Source organism: Pecten maximus, chromosome 8 (genome assembly GCF_902652985.1).
Source record: "Pecten maximus chromosome 8, xPecMax1.1, whole genome shotgun sequence".
In the NCBI taxonomy this organism is placed as follows: Eukaryota; Metazoa; Mollusca; class Bivalvia; order Pectinida; family Pectinidae; genus Pecten; species Pecten maximus.
Genome location: NC_047022.1, coordinates 16,661,330 through 16,678,816, shown reverse-complemented (window position 1 = coordinate 16,678,816; position 17,487 = coordinate 16,661,330). Strand labels below are relative to the sequence as shown.

At 36.1% G+C, this 17,487-nt stretch overlaps 1 protein-coding gene across 1 annotated transcript; it reads left to right on the top strand.

Annotated features, from left to right (window-relative positions):
* The first annotated feature begins 68 nt into the window (after positions 1-68).
* On the top strand, positions 69-17,398 carry LOC117332603 (coiled-coil domain-containing protein 157-like). Its single transcript, XM_033891578.1, has 11 exons — positions 69-186; positions 725-973; positions 1,873-2,038; positions 2,676-3,417; positions 3,670-3,839; positions 6,660-6,836; positions 7,375-7,543; positions 11,196-11,362; positions 11,943-12,025; positions 13,166-13,524; positions 16,762-17,398. Exons 2-11 carry the CDS (start codon positions 729-731, stop codon positions 16,932-16,934), a joined length of 2,451 nt encoding a protein of 816 aa, XP_033747469.1. The 5' UTR covers positions 69-186; positions 725-728; the 3' UTR covers positions 16,935-17,398.
* The last annotated feature ends 89 nt before the right edge of the window (positions 17,399-17,487 follow it).

Genomic DNA, 17,487 nt, shown 5'->3' with positions numbered 1-17,487 from the left:
GAGTGACCTCCCCTTACGGAGACCTGCATTCGGAAATTTCTATGACTTTTTATATGAAATGATAATAAAACCAGAGAATTCCGTACGTTAACATTCTTGTAAACAATATGGCTACCGAGTGTTCTAGATTTCTTCATCGAATCATTTAACGGTTGGTTTACAGCATATTTCTACTGAAACAGACAGGTATTGTCCAACAACTTATTACTGGTTATAAACTGATTAAGTTTCCGATGAAAAATAAATATCCATAGTGCTGGAATCTATCCAAACGGCCACGACAGTAACCATCTGACCAGTGGCAGTACCAAAGTACAAGGCCCTTCAATCTTTATTTTCTATATATATATGTATCACATAGTTCCTAACATTTTTTTTCTAATGTCGTATCGTATGCAGTTTGTCATTACAGATGTAATATTGAATGAAATTTGCCATTCACAAAACACTGTGCAGATGCATCAAACAAATAATTAAGACTGACTGCTATTTTCAGCACCATTCACATGCGCGACGTAAATTGTAATTTAGCATTTACAATACCTATAACTACATTTTATACTATAGTATATATTTTTTTAATGTGTTTGACAGGAATTAAATATATCAATAACTAAAAAAAATACCCAATGCAAATTTTTTTTTAGAATCAATAGATCATGAAAAATTTCATCCTCAAATGTGTTAAAATACGATAGGGTATATCATAATCCAATTCTTTAAGGATCATGGCTGAATTACTTGGAAATGAAGCCATCCTGGAAAGCCTGAAGCAAGATGTTACAGACCTACAGTGGGCCATTGGTGAGATTGTCTCCAGGATTGGACCAGTGCAGCAGTCATCATGGAAGTTCCCAGACAAACTCTCATGTGACCTAGATATAGAGGATCTCCTTGATCTGTACAGTTTCTCTGATGATGCTGAGGAGTGTCAGGTGGCACACATTGCACTGTATGAACTTGTAATCGACAGGTAAACCTTTCTATTACCTTTAAATTTAAGTAAGTGGTATTCAACAGGTATTGAAAAAATCATGCACGTTTATTTGACAATACTGCATTACATTTAAGAATAATTTCAATATCCATACAATGATGTCTGTATTATTTTGATGTACTGATATTGTAAAACATTAGATGGAGCATGTTTAGCAGTGGATTTGCATGTAAAAGAAGCTTGTTGGTTGAATTATGTTGGTAAATATCAGATTTTGACTATTAAAGGAGAAATGCATAGATAGAGAGACGTACAGGTAGCTAGTGAATAAAAGGGAAAATATAATGATATTACAAGTAATTTATCTTACAATAATTATAATACAAACTAAATAAATGTTACCCTCAATTAAAACCAACATGGTTGGCATGTTACCCTCATACTTGCAATCCGATGGATCATCATTGGGCAATCAAAGCCAGGCCCTGATGCCTTGGTGCAAGCCAGTGTGTTACCAATACACCAGCCAACGACCCAGATTTTGTTTAAGAATAAAATTTGCATGTATCTTTGTTCCCTTGGGAAAAAGAAACCATTGCCAATTAGTGCCCTGACAGGACTAAAAACCTCAGTCCAAATGATTTTGAGTTGAATATTACAGTTTGGTTTATAGTTTTCACATCCATATTTATTCTTGTCCTTTTTTGTATTTATATTAATCTTTTACATTATATGATGGTACTGTTTTTTGTTTTTTTTTGGGTTTTTGTTTGTTTTTCCCTAATTATCTTTTTATTCGGGTTTTTCATCAATACAAAGTTCATGAGAGACAAATATTCCTTTACATACTCGCACCTACATACATAAAACCCAATTTATATCATTGCATGCTCATAAATACATACGATGATGGTACTGTATTTGTTTGGTTTCAGATTTGTATATTTGATGCAGACCTTGTCAGCCTTTAACAAGCAGACCATGGCTCGAGGTGGTGTGGACCTAGCAGATAACAGTAACACCTCTGTAGGCCTGGTGGTCAAACAGTACTCGAACCGGCAGATACAGCTTCAAACCATGCTTCAACAAACTATGTCTGATGTGAGTGGGTTTATCTCAGCAAATCAGTTGAAAATTGTCAAAAATATGAATATCTTATCCTTTCAGCATGTTAAGTCATGAGCTCTCATCATTTACTTGACCTTACTGTTTAAATTAACCATTTTACATCAATTGTCTGTACAAATGGTCTAGAAAGGTTGTTTTAAAGTTTGGTTTGCCACAAAATAATTTAAATCACCATAAAATATGCAGTTGTTTCTCTTTCGTTTGAATGTGAAAGTGACATGCAGTAAATATAGGGTTCAGCCTAAGGATGATACTCATACCTGCCAAGTTTTTAAATTTGGAATTTAGTCTCCGATTTATAGTACATCAATATAACTTGGCAGTCTCTGGTGCAAAATTTTGGTCTCACACCGCCATTTTTTTATATATATACCAAAAAGATCACATGTTAACATGATTCTGGAAGTTTCAGATGATCTGATTTGAATCTTCCACTAGCAAAGTGGTGGACATAAAGCCTCCATTTTTTGTGCTGCAACAAATACAAAGGGTGCAAAGGAAATACAAAATATATTGAGACTAAAACCCTTGGATTGCAAAGATAGTCTGACTAGATAAATCTCTCTTAATAAAGTTTTTTTTTTTTTTTTTTGTTTTTTTTTTGTTTCAGATCAAAACGAAAAACAGAAAACTAGAAGAACTAGAAAATAACATGAAAAAGATGTCAGATCAGGTAGAGGATGGTTCACGGACAGGTTCACACATGTCTCTGAACAGTTTAGGCAAGCTGTCCAATATGTCCATGTCAGCTATAAACCCCATATACACTGCCAGACAATTTGAGGAAATCGCAAGAGACGCTAATAGTAAATCTTGTCAGACTATAGAAACCGCTTTCGTGCCGTGTGAGGCGTGTCATATCGCCCAGAAAAGTTTTAAGACCACAGGGGATCTGATCATCAATATGTGTAAAAACCAGAAACTGCCGTCGAGTCTACAGCAATATCGCCCCCTAGTGGCAGACTTAAAGTGGTTATCGGCAAATGACATGGCAAGGTGGGCAGGGGAACAGAACAAAGACCTCAACAGAATCAACAAAAACCAGGACAATATATTAGAAGTGATAGCAAACCTCAAAGACCAGGTGGATACATATGAAAAGAAGTGTAAAAAGTTAGAAAAGCGAGTGTCAAACTTTGATAGTGAAATGAGGACAGAGCGAGAGGTGCAGTCAGCTCTAAGGAGACAATTTGACCTCAAGGTCAAGGACATGGAAAGTGATCACCAGGAAACAGTTGCCACAATGACCATGCAGAAAAATGAACTTGCATCCACGAAGGCGTCGCTAGAAAAACAGCTACAAACTTACAAAGCTGACTTAGAGAGACAGCAATGTCTCCTTACAACTCTTGGTTTGTATAGATTTTAATTAAAACAAAATGCCAATTTCATTTCTAGAATGAATTGCACTCTTTTTAATATTGATTCCAAGTGATCTGTTTCATTACTTTTTGTTAGTATTATTTTAGTTTATGAGTTTCAAAATTGATTTAGATCACTTTCACTTTTTTAAAATTTTGAAACATATCATTTTCAATTTTAAAAATCACATCAATCATTATTATGTTGGTACTCTTAATCAAACTCTTTTTCCAATCAATCAGAAGAAACAAGAGGTCGGTTAACGAAGGATTTGGAGGAAAACAAAGCCAATTCAGAAGATATTCAGAAACTTCAGAGTGAGCTCACAAAGATCCAAAGTCAGTTTGAGAAGTCCTCAAAAGAGCTGTCTCGTGAGCTAGCAAAGAACAAGAGCTCCTCAAAACATGGAAAAGTAAGGATTGATGTAAATATTGATCTTTATATAACTCTCTCAACACAGCTCCTCAAAACATGGAAAAGTAAGGATTGATGTAAATATTGATCTTTATATAACTCTCTCAACACAGCTCCTCAAAACATGGAAAAGTAAGGATTGACGTAAATATTGATCTTTATATAACTCTCTCAACACAGCTCCTCTTCTTTCTATAAAGTACATGACTGTATATGAAATGATTGATAAATAGTTTTAAAAGACTTAAGTTATACCTGAAAAGTTGAGAATTTGTCAAATTTTAAAACCTTATGTATATACTGTATAGTTAATGTCATTGAAACCAAAAATTGTAAAAAAAAAAAAAATGAGGTAAGCTTTCCTTATGTGAAGAGAGGGTGACAAAATTTTTCCTTTACAAATTCATAATTCTGTAAAAAATTTTGCATAAACTGTTAGTGTAGTAGTGGTGATATTATTGCAAAAATACAACAAATCCACGGGGTTGTGTTCGAGGTTTTATTCCAGTATTCATCGTAAAATTTGGACACTCTGTAACAAATAATGAAACAATAATAAATACACTATCAAGCTAACCATGCTTTCACAACTGACATACACAAAGGGAAATAACTCTTACAATGACAAAATGACTGAAACAATACGTTACGCTATTACAATTACAAAACTACACTTCTACAAAGATCCACAATTAAAAGACAAGTAAAGAATATATCTATCCTTACATTTTAAATAAATATATTATACAATAGTAATATTAATAATAATAATACCTGAGTATGGCTCAAAGCTCCAAATACCGAGGTACGGAGAGCACCCGTTCTTTACACGTATCTCTACGGGTATTACATAACTCTAAAAACACAAACAAAAGCCCTTCTATACTTTCATACAAATAACACACATAAAACTATGACTTCTACCAAAAATATACATTTCACAAAATATTAGTTTATGAAATAAACTAATAGACCTCATACAATACTTATGATAATTACTTCCAATATAAAGTAATTGTATCTATATAGATAGTTTTTAAAAAGTCATTAAAACGAAATCATATTTATACTTCGTCTTACATAATTTATCAAATAATTAATTCTATACACGTACCAAACCTGCATGATACTACTTATTCCACATATGTAAAAGATAATAAGAGAATATTAGAATAGTAAAATAGTGAAAGACTTACAAAGCAAATAGATCAGGTCACAGACAAGTTGGTAAAAGTCCTGTCCAGTCAGAAGGAAAATGTATGTCTGACTCTAACAAAGAATATATCCCGCCAATAAAACAACCAATGAAATAACAGACACTACATGCATAACATCACACAGACTGACCACTCGGACACTACAATTACGGAGTACAACACAAACGAAACGAACGCACACAAAACGTATACATAACTACAATAATACGGACGATACTATAACGGACGAATTAAGTTACGGACGCGTTACATATTACGTTGACGGACGGGAAACTCCTATAAAATAAAACTATCAAACACACTAAAATATGTCCCTGCTACATTAGTCAAAATCTAATTAATGCAATGCACCTTTTTAAAGCTCCATGTAATTGTCCTTTCGATAGTGCAATGGAGATGCTCCCATTTATCAAAAATTATGGGCTTTATGGATCTTATTCACATATACTGGATATATTTTTTGCTTGTTATTTTGTTCAGAGGAATAAATTGAGGTAATACATTTGTATGAGCTGAAAAGATTCTGTGACTAAAATTGATTAGCAAGAAAAAGTAAAATCACCTTACCATGGCCATGGTGAAGTGGAGCTGGGCCCAGCCCCATCCCGAATTTCCGGACCCAAGACATATTTTTTGTTGTTATTGTGTTTAGAGGAATGAATTGAGATCATTTAAAAAAGATTTGGTGAAAAAAAATTAATAAGAAATAATTAAAAGTCTTCACTTCACCATGCATCGATCGCCATAGTGAAGTGAAGCTGGGCCCTGCCCCATCCTAAATTTTTATTTTATATTGTTTGGATCCCAAAGGAATAATTAAGCAACATTCCCTCCCCAGGAACAAAATTACACCAATCAAGTCAACGTTCCCTCTCCAGGGACAAAACTGCAACCATCAAGTCAAAGTTCCCTCTCCAAGGACAATATTTAAACAAACAAAATTAGTGAAGAAAAATCTATTGAAAACAAATTTGAAGGCAGCTTTACATTACCAAGGGTGTTTCATTTCACCATAATGATATTTTAACCCAGATTTACTTAACTCTTCTTAAAAAAATGCCATGCCACACAGATACATAGTTTTGCAACTTCAAAAGATGGTCTTATTGACCTTCAAACAACATATTGCAACATATAAACAACACATGACCATATGTTTTTTATCACATAAGCTGCCTGTTATCAAGTGAAATCATCCATGTTATATTTTTACCTTGTTACTATATCATGTGATATACCCTGGAGAAATTTTTGATCAGCTGTGCTCGTCAGAAATCAATTTCAATATAGATAATGGTGTTACACTGTATGTCATGGACTGGAAATTGCACAACAAAAATAGCTATAACCCCATTTGACTTTTTCCTCCAAAGTTTGACTTTAAAACCTGTCAAAATGTAATTTTTCTGAATAATGTTATAAAAGGTCTGAAACTGTCTAGAAGCTCTCCAAGCCTTGCAAATATATAAATCTTCTAAGATTTTTTTTTTTTATATTTATTTATAAAATTTATGTACATAATGTTTATCAATTGCAGATTCATCATAATGTTACCATAATGTAACGATAATGATACTAATTCTGAGTTTGTTGTGATTCAGAGTCTACAGTCGAAGCAGGATACGCTGCTCCAGAGGCTGGACACGCTGGACCAGGAGAATGAGGATCTAAAGGATCAAATGGGAGTGGCCGAGGAGGAGCGGGAGGCTGCACAGGAGTCCCTTCAGAAGGCACTGGAGCAGGTCACAAAATTACAGACAAAAATAAAAAATGATGAGGTAATGCACAACCACATTTATTGTAGTTGAAGAATTAAAGAAATTTGTGGAGAGAGGCTTATTTGGGGATAAATACGGTATTCAGAATTTTAAGTTTGCATTAATTGAAGCTTGAATTGAGTTATTTTATAGGTTTAACTTTCCAAATTATGTATATAAATTGCTTTAAATTTGTTATATTAATATGTTGATAACATTATACAGTTGTGTGCAATTGTTATTATGAAACAGTGTTCAATACCACACTTATATGAAAGATATTATAGAACTCTTGTGACAAAATAAAGTGTTACCGAAAATTTGGTAATTTTGGTGCATTGTAATTTTAGCGCATTACCAAAATCTAACAGAATAACACATTGCCGAATTGGCACATTCACATTATATGCTTTTTTATGGTAAACTGTAATTAGTGCAATCATAATTTAGTGCAATACTCTCAGTGTGAAAAGTGCTGAAATAAAATATCCACTAAAATATGTATGTGTATGGTATTTACAAACTGTAAATGATAGATACATAGTTTTGTTCACTCTAGGAGCTCATAGAACATTTGAGTGCGGAGAAGGAACAGCTACAAGATTCTATCAGTAAGCTAGAAAACAGTATACAGACCCTGGAGCACCAACTGGAGGAAGCCAGGGAGCGGGAAAGACTTATGATTGAGTACCCTGATCTTAATGGGCCAGTCAACAGAGATCTCCAAGGTACGTAACTTTCCAAAAAATCCACAAATCCATCATTTATGAACTTATCTAAAGATGATACACCACCAACATCATCTGTATACACTACACTATTCATCATAGAAGTCATAAAATGGCACCCATTGAATAGAAATTGAAATACAAAATGTATGTCTAACACAAACAAACAAAAAAGGACAATAACAGTGTCCTATATACAGGAAGGCAGTCAGTACCAATTAAATACAAAAGAGAACAATATCATTTTATATGCAAGTAATTATTTAATCACTTAAAATTCAAAAGATAATTTAATTAGCTGTCATTCTTTTCACCTGTTTAAATGGCATTGATTCGCAACATGCTACCCTGATCTCTGTGGAACACACCCAAATCTTGTTTTCTATTTTAAAATCAAACATACTTATGTAAGGTAGGGCGACATGAGCATACAATATGTACAGTAAAGTTTCTTTAAAGTAAGTATCAAAGTCCATGCATTTCTAATTAGATTACACCAAATGTTAAACTTATAACAGGTTGATTAACATCATAACTTGTTATTACATTTACCTTACTTTATTTCTTTCCTGACTTTTGAGATAATCTTTTTATATCCATCCTTTTTGTCTTTTCTTTCCTTCCTTCTGTCTGCCACTTGCTGTCATTTTTTTTTCTTTTCATTTTTTTGACCCCTCCCCCTCTCATGTTATTTTTATGTCTGTGCCATTTACATTGCTCCTTCCTGCCTTCATTCTGTCAATCTTCCATCTCTTGTTACCGCTTTCCTTTTGCCTATTCCTCCTTTTCTCACCTACCATATAATTAATTCAAGTCACACTCTCCACTCATCATTTCATATCTCCATCCACCATTTTTTGTCTCCATCCACCATTTTATGTCTCCACCAACCATTTTATGTCTCCATCCACCATTTCATATATCCATCCACCATTTTTTGTCTCCATCCACTATTTTATGTCTCCATCCACTATTTTATGTCTCCACCCACCATTTTATATCTCCATCCACCATTTTATGTCTCCACCAACCATTTCATATCTCTATCCACCAATTTTTGTCTCCATCCACAATTTTTTGTCTCCATCCATCATTTGATGTCTCCACCCACCATTTGATGTCTCCACCAACCATTTGATGTCTCCAACCACCATTTTATGTCTCTATCAACCATTTTATGTCTCCATCCACCATTTTATGTCTCCACCCACCATTTGATGTCTCCACCCACCATTTGATGTCTCCACCCACCATTTGTTGTCTCCACCCATCATTTTATGTCTCTACCAACCATTTTATGTCTCACCTACCATATAATTAATTCAAGTCACACTCTCCACTCATCATTTCATATCTCCATCCACCATTTTATGTCTCCACCAACCATTTTATGTCTCCATCCACCATTTCATATATCCATCCACCATTTTTTGTCTCCATCCACTATTTTATGTCTCCATCCACTATTTTATGTCTCCACCCACCATTTTATATCTCCATCCACCATTTTATGTCTCCACCAACCATTTCATATCTCTATCCACCATTTTTTGTCTCCATCCACAATTTTTTGTCTCCATCCATTATTTGATGTCTCCACCCACCATTTGATGTCTCCACCCACCATTTGATGTCTCCACCAACCATTTGATGTCTCCACCCACCATTTTATGTCTCTATCAACCATTTTATGTCTCCATCCACCATTTTATGTCTCCACCCACCATTTGATGTCTCCACCCACCATTTGATGTCTCCACCCACCATTTGTTGTCTCCACCCATCATTTTATGTCTCTACCAACCATTTTATGTCTCTACCAACCATTTTATGTCTCTACCAACAATTTTATGTCTCTATCAACCATTTTATGTCTCTACCAACCATTTTATGTCTCTACCAACCATTTTATGTCTCTATCAACCATTTTATGTCTCTACCCACCATTTTATGTCTCCACCCACCATTTCATATCTCAGCTCACCATTTGATGTCTCCACCCACCATTTTATGTCTCCATCCACCATTTTATGTCTCCACCCACCATTTCATATCTCCACCCAACATTTTATGTTTCCAACCAACCATTTTATGTCTCCTCCCACTATTTTATGTCTCCACCCACCATTTGATGTCTCCACCCACCATTTCATATCTCCACCTACCATTTAATGTCTCCACCCACCATTTTATGTCTCCATCCACCATTTTATGTCTCTATCAACCATTTTATGTCTCCACCCACCATTTTATGTCTCTACCAACAATTTTATGTCTCTATCAACCATTTTATGTCTCTACCAACAATTTTATGTCTCTATCAACCATTTTATGTCTCTACCCACCATTTTATGTCTCCACCCACCATTTCATATCTCCACTCACCATTTTATGTCTCCATCCACCATTTTATGTCTCCACCCACCATTTCATATCTCCACCTACCATTTTTTGTCTCCATCCAACATTTTATGTCTCCACCAACCATTTGATGTCTCCACCCACCATTTTATGTCTCCACCCACCATTTGATGTCTCCACCCACCATTTGATGTCTCCACCCACCATTTTATGTCTCCACCCACCATTTGATGTCTCCACCCACCATTTGATGTCTCCACCCACCATTTTATGTCTCCATCCACCATTTTATGTCTCTACCAACCATTTCACATCTCCACTCACCATTTTATGTCTCCACCCACCATTTTATGTCTCAACCCAACATTTTATGTCGCCGCCCACCATTTCATATCTCCACCTACCATTTGATGTCTCCACCCACCATTTTATGTCTCCATCCACCATTTTATGTCTCTATCAACCATTTTATGTCTCCACCCAACATTTTATGTCTCTACCAACAATTTTATGTCTCTATCAACCATTTTATGTCTCCATCCACCATTTTATGTCTCTATCAACCATTTTATGTCTCTACCAACAATTTTATGTCTCTATCAACCATTTTATGTCCCTACCCACTATTTCATATCTCCACTCACCATTTGATGTCTCCACTCACCTTTTTATGTCTCCACCCACCATTTCACATCTCCACCCACCATTTTATGACTCCACCCACCATTTTATGTCTCCTCCCACTATTTTATGTCTCCACCCACCATTTCATATCTCCATCCACCATTTGATGTCTCCACCCACCATTTTATGTCTCCACCCGCCATTTTATGTCTCCACCCACCATTTTATGTCTCCACCCAATATTTATGTCTCCACCCACCATTTTATGTCTCCACCCACCATTTTATGTCTCTCCCCACCATTTTATATCTCCACCCACCATTTTATATCTCCACCCATCATTTTGTGTCTACACTAATAATTTTGTGTCTACACCCATCATTTTGTGTCTACACCCACCATTTTATGTTTTCATTCACCATTTTGCATCTTCCTCTGTTATTTTAGCCCCTAGATCAAAGTATTAATGTAGGAGAAACGGGGAGTACACAGGGAAAACACACATGGTCAGGCAGGTGACCCCTAATCTTTTCACCTGTAAGTGAAAGGCAGTGTGTTCCCACTGTACCACCCGACCAGCCAGCCGTATACATGCATCTGACCATACCTTATGTCTGTATTTCCTTGACTTCAATACTTTAATAGTTAATTGTCTTATTATATCTAGGTACTGGTGATATAGTGGTTGATATGGAGAATCAAGTAAAGGCTAACTCCCAGAGGATCACGATTCTTGAGGAGCAGAATGAGGGGCTGAGAAACTCCATCACCAAGATTGTATCAATACAGCGAGGTCCTGGGGGATCGCCCCCTAAACAGGCCTGGAGTGAAACGGTACTTAACTCATAAACAAACTTCTGGTTCAAAGCTTGAACAATGTTCATCTATATTTATATTTTAGTAAATAAACGTTTAGGGATATACTGGTATATGTACCTTTAAGTACATTTTAATAGAATTACCTTCATTTCATTTCACTACATATACTGTACATGTACAAATATCTATATACAGTGAGGTTTATATATCTGCATTACATTTTGCTTATCTCATCATCTTTTAGAATTGTAGTCTTTAAACATCTGTGGTCCCTTCTTTAACTGGCTTGCCCACAAACCATTCTTCTTATCACTAATCCTCAGAAAGAGCTGAACATAACTTTCTTAAATTGCACACAAATGTTTCGTAAGCTTGTTGTCATACTTGTGTAAAATATGGCTGCCTGAGGACATCTTGGATTTTACTTACTTCCCAGAAATGAGTGGGTCTTTCTCATATTTTGTATGTGTTCTCCCTGTAGAATGTTTATCATTAACTTAAATATAAACAATATTGAAATGATATTGATGAAGAAATAGGTATATATGTTATTTTGACAATATCAAACTTGTTTTCATTTGTGGTTTGTTTGTAGACCACTAAGCCTGTAGCTCTGTGGAACCAACAACATCTAGACAAAGCTCAAAGTGAGGCTCACAATATATGGATACCTGAGAGGTAAGTTGTAACTAGAGAAAATACCTCCATGTCAGGCTTTAAAATTTAACCGATCTATGGACATATGGATCTGTCAAGAGTACCTAAAAACTCATCTATTATGGTATATCTGCTTTTTAGTCATCAGATGGTGGGCTATTCAAATCGCCCTGCATCCGTGGTCTGTGGTCCGTCCGATCGTTGGTCCGTAAGCACTTCTTCTTATCGCTATTTCTGTGAAAGTACTGAAGGAATCTTTCTCATTTTTCATATGCAGGTTCCCCTTGGTCTGTAGTTATGCATATTGTATTTTGGGACCAATCGGAAAACAACATGGCCGACAGGCAGCCATCTTGGATTTTGACAATTGAAGTTTGTTATCGCTATTTCTCAGAAAGTACTGAAGGGATCTTTCTGAAATTTCATATGTAGGTTGCCCTTGGTCCCTAATTATGCATATTGCATTTTGGTACCAGTCTGATAACAACATGGGCGACAGACAGCTATCTTGGATTTTGACAAATTGAAGTTTGTTATCGCTATTTCTCAAAAAAGTACTGAAGGGGTCTTTCTGAGATTTCATATGTAGGTACCCCTTGGTCCCTAGTTATGCATATTGCATTTTGGAACCAATCTGAATACAACATGGCTGACAGGCAGCCATCTTGGATTTTGACAATTGAAGTTTGTTATCGCTATTTTACAGAAGGTACTGAAGGGATCTTTCTCAAATTTCATATGTAGGTTCCCCTTGGTCCGTCGTATTGCATTTTCGGACCAATCTGAAAACAACATGGTCGACAGACAGCCATTATCGCTAACTCTCAAATTTCATATATAAGTTCTCCTTGTTTGAAAAGTACTGGAGGGATGTTTCTCAATTTACACAGATTAGTAAGAGGAAGGGAAAAATAGAGAGAAGATCAATCTGACATGGAACCTATAAAGATCATTCATTGGTGGGCGCCAAGATCCCTCTGGGATCTCTTGTTGAATTTTAAAAAGAAGTGAGTTTCACAGCCACTCCTTACACTTATCTCACCACTGATCAGAATCTAGATAGCGGTGACAGCTCAAATTTTCATGTTATCATTCAAATGAATAATTGAGCAAGCAATAAACAAAAAAAATAACACACAATTTTTTTTCTGTTTTCTATAGTTCCACCACGCAGGAAGACTCGCATCTGCGAGTGCAGAATGGGGGAAAGACTGACATGAAACCCCTATTCAAACAGCGGCAACAACACAGCACCCCTAAAAAGGAGCATAGCAAAGCTAAGTCCCCACCATCAGAGAGTAAAAACATGTCAGCTGTGGAAGAGTTTGTCGTGGGGCGGGGGAGCAGACCTCCAAGTGCCAGTCGGAGAGGGGAGACTCCCAGCACTGGAAGTCGTAGTCGACCCTCCAGTGGAAAGGTGATAGCTCCGGTAAACTCCAGCAGTATAAGTGCTTACATACAGATCAGGAAGGCTGCAAAGCTTGGTGTCAATGACCTCAACACCATGTCACATTCCAAAGGTTTGTAAAGAAAACATACTTTGAAAACATTATTATGATTTCTCCTTCTTTTCTCTCTGTTGGATTTTTAGCCCACCATCATCAGATGGTGGGCTATTCAAATCGCCCTGCGTCCGTGGTCCGTCGTCCGTCCGTCCGTCCGTCCCTCCGTCCATCCGTAAACAATTCTTGTTATCGCTAATCCTCAGAAAGTGCTGAAGGGATCTTTCTCAAATTTCATATGTGGGTTCCCCTTGGTGCCTAGTTATGCATATTGCATTTTGAGACCAATCGTAAAACAAGATGGCCGACAGGCAGCCATCTTGGATTTTGACAATTGAAGTTTGTTATCGCTATTTCTGAGAAAGTATTGAAGAGATCTTTCTCAAATTTCATCTGTAGATTCCCCTTGGTGCCTAGTTATGCATATTGCATTTTGAGACCAATCGGAAAACAACATGGCCGACAGGCAGCCATCTTGGATTTTGACAATTGAAGTTTGTTATCGCTATTTCTGAGAAGGTACTGAAGGGATCTTTCTCAAATTTCATATGTAGGTTTCCCTTAGTGCTTAGTTATGCATATTGCATTTTGAGACCAATCGGAAAACAACATGGCCGACAGGCAGCCATCTTGGATTTTGACAATTGAAGTTTGTTATCACTATTTCTGAGAAAGTATTGAAGGGATCTTACTCAGATTTCATATGTAGATTCCCCTTGGTGCCTAGTTATGCATATTGCATTTTGAGACCAATCGGAAAACAACATGGCCGACAGGTAGCCATCTTGGATTTTGACGATTGAAGTTTGTTATCGCTATTTCTGAGAAAGTACTGAAGGGATCTTTCTCAAATTTCATATGTAGGTTTCCCTTGGTGTCTAGTTATGTATATTGCATTTTGAAACCAATAGGAAAACAACATGGCCGACAGGCAGCCATCTTGGATTTTGTCAATTGAAGTTTGTTATCGCTATTTCTGAGAAAGAACTGAAGGGATCTTTCTCAAATTTCATATGTAGGTTTCCCTTGGTGCCTGGTTATGCATATTGCATTTTGAGACCAATCAGAAAACAACATGGCCGACAGGCAGCCATCTTGGATTTTGACAATTGAAGTTTGTTATCACTATTTCTGAGAAAGTACTGAAGGGATCTTTCTCAAATTTCATATGTAGGTTTCCCTTGGTGCCTAGTTATGCATATTGCATTTTGAGACCTATCAGAAAACAACATGGCCGTCAGGCAGCCATCTTGGATTTTGACAATTGAAGTTTGTTATCGCTATTTCTCAGAAAGTGCTGAAGGGATCTTTCTCAAATTTCATATATAGGTTCCCCTTGGTGCCTAGTTATGCATATTACATTTTAAGACCTATCAGAAAACAACATGGCCGACAGGCAGCCATCTTAGATTTTGACAATTGAAGTTTGTTATCGCTATTTCTCAGAAAGTAATGAAGGGATCTTTCTCAAATTTCGTATTTAGGTTCCCCTCGGTGCCTAGTTATGCATATTGCATTTTGAGACTAATCGTAAAACAACATGGCCGACAGGCAGCCATCTTAGATTTTGACAATTGAAACTTATTATCGCTATTTTTCAGAAAGTACTGAACGGATCTTTCTCAAACATTTTTATAAGTTCCCCTTGGTCTGTAGTTCTGCATATTGCATCTTGGGACCAATAGGAAAACAACATGGCCGACAGACAGCCATCTTGTATTTTGACAATTGAAGTTTGTTATCGCTATTTTACAGAAGGTACTGAAGGGATCTTTCTCAAATTTCATATGTAGGTTCCCCTTGGTCCCTGGTGTTGCATTTTGGGACCAATCCAAAAACAACAGACAGCCACTATTGCTAAATCTTAAATTTTATATATAGGTTCCCCTTGTTTGAAAAGTACTGGAGGGCTGTTTCTGAATTTACACAGATTAGTAAGAGGAAGGGAAAAGTAGAGACAAGATCAATCTGACATGGAACCTATAAAGATCATTCAATGGTGGGCGCCAAGATCCCTCTGGGATCTCTTGTGACAATTGAAGTTTGTTATCGCTATTTCTGTGAAAGTACTGAAGGGATCTTTCTCAAATTTCATATGCAGGTTCCTCTTTGTTCCTGGTTATGCATATTGCATTTTGAGACTAATTAGAAAACAACATGGCCGACAGGCAGCCATCTTGGATTCTGACAATTAAAGTTTGTTATCGCTATTTCTGTGAAAGTAATGAAGGGATCTTTCTGAAATTTCATATGCAGGTTCCCCTCAGTGCCTAGTTATGCATATTGCATTTTGAGACCAATCGGAAAACAACATGGCCGACAGGCAGCCATCTTGGATTTTGACAATTGAAATTTGTTATCGCTTTTTCTGTGAAAGAACTGAAGGGATCTTTCTCAAATTTCATATGGAGGTTCCCCTTGGTGCCTACTTATGCATAGTGCATTTTGAGACCAATCGGAAAACAAAATTGCTGACAGGCAGCCATCTTGGATTTTGACAATTAAAATTTTTATCGCTATTTCTCAGAAAGTATTGAAGGGATCTTTCTGAAATTACATATGCAGGTTCCCCTCAGTGCCTAGTTATGCATATTGCATTTTGAGACTAATCAGAAAACAACATGGCTGACAGGCAGCCATCTTGGATTTTGACAATTGAAGTTTGTTATCGCTATTTCTGTGAAAGTACTGAAGGGATCTTTTTCAAATTTCATATGTAGGTTTCCCTCGGTGCCTAGTTTTGCATACTGGGACCAATACGAAAACAACATGGCCGACAGACAGCCATTATAGCTAAATCTTAAATTCTATATATAGGTTCCCCTTGTTTGAATAGTACTAGAGGGCTGTTTCTGAATTTACACAGATAAGTAAGACTTAGAGGAAGGGAAAAGTAGGGAAAAGATCAATCTGACATGGAACCTATAAAGATCATTCAATGGTGGGCGCCAAGATCCCTCTGGGATCTCTTGTCTAAGAATTTACAGATTATATATAATACTAATTTTGAAGAATTTCCTTTAATAACCTAAATATTTAACTAAAATAATGTATTTTATTTTTGAATACAATTTATATATATGTATAAGCATTTTTGGTTTGAAACTTTCTTATAAAATTCATGCAAAGGAAATTTTAATTAATTACAAAGGCTATTGTTTTTTAAGTACATTATGTTTTGACAAGATTTCCGGGTACAACATCATTCTAACATGTTAAATAATGTTGATATTAATTTCTTATTTTATATTCCAGGTGTAAGTGTAAGACCACCTTCAGGTAAACTACCAAAGGCTACAAGGGAGACAACTACACCAAGCAGTGATACAGACTATACCAAGAATGAAATGTTTTCATGTGAAAAGTGTGACAAAATGTACTCCAGAATGCGAGACTTAGAAATCCACAAATCTTATTGTACAGGATAATCTTCTACGACTGAACATACTTGTAGGGAATATATTAAATTGAGCTCCGTCCATCTATATAATATTACAAATTATATGCATCTGTTTCTTCAAAAAAATCTCTGAAGTCACTAAATAGTAAATACATGAAGCTTTGCACCCTTATCCTGAAAGGATCCTAATACTGCAATTTGCAATGGACAATTTCTCATTTTTGAATGTTTTTTCTGTCCAAAAGGAAATGCAGATTTTCTGAAGCTACCAGAAACTTTATATCTAGCTATAGCGCTTTCTACTAGTGCTTGATTTTTGCTATTGAGGAGTGCTGATTTTTGATACTTTTATGATTTCCATAAAAAAAAAAACAGGTAAAAAATTGCTTTTTCTGGGCTAAAATGTTCCAAGACAGCTCAGGGAAACTTTGTACATTTAGTTATAAAGGTGGTGCTCTCAGAGGCTTATTCTATAAAACAAGGTCCCACATTAGATAGTTTTCTACAGTGTGACAATTGGGAGAAAGTTCTGATTTTTGCCTTTCCTTATTATAGTTCTTAAAATGTAACAGCATTAACAC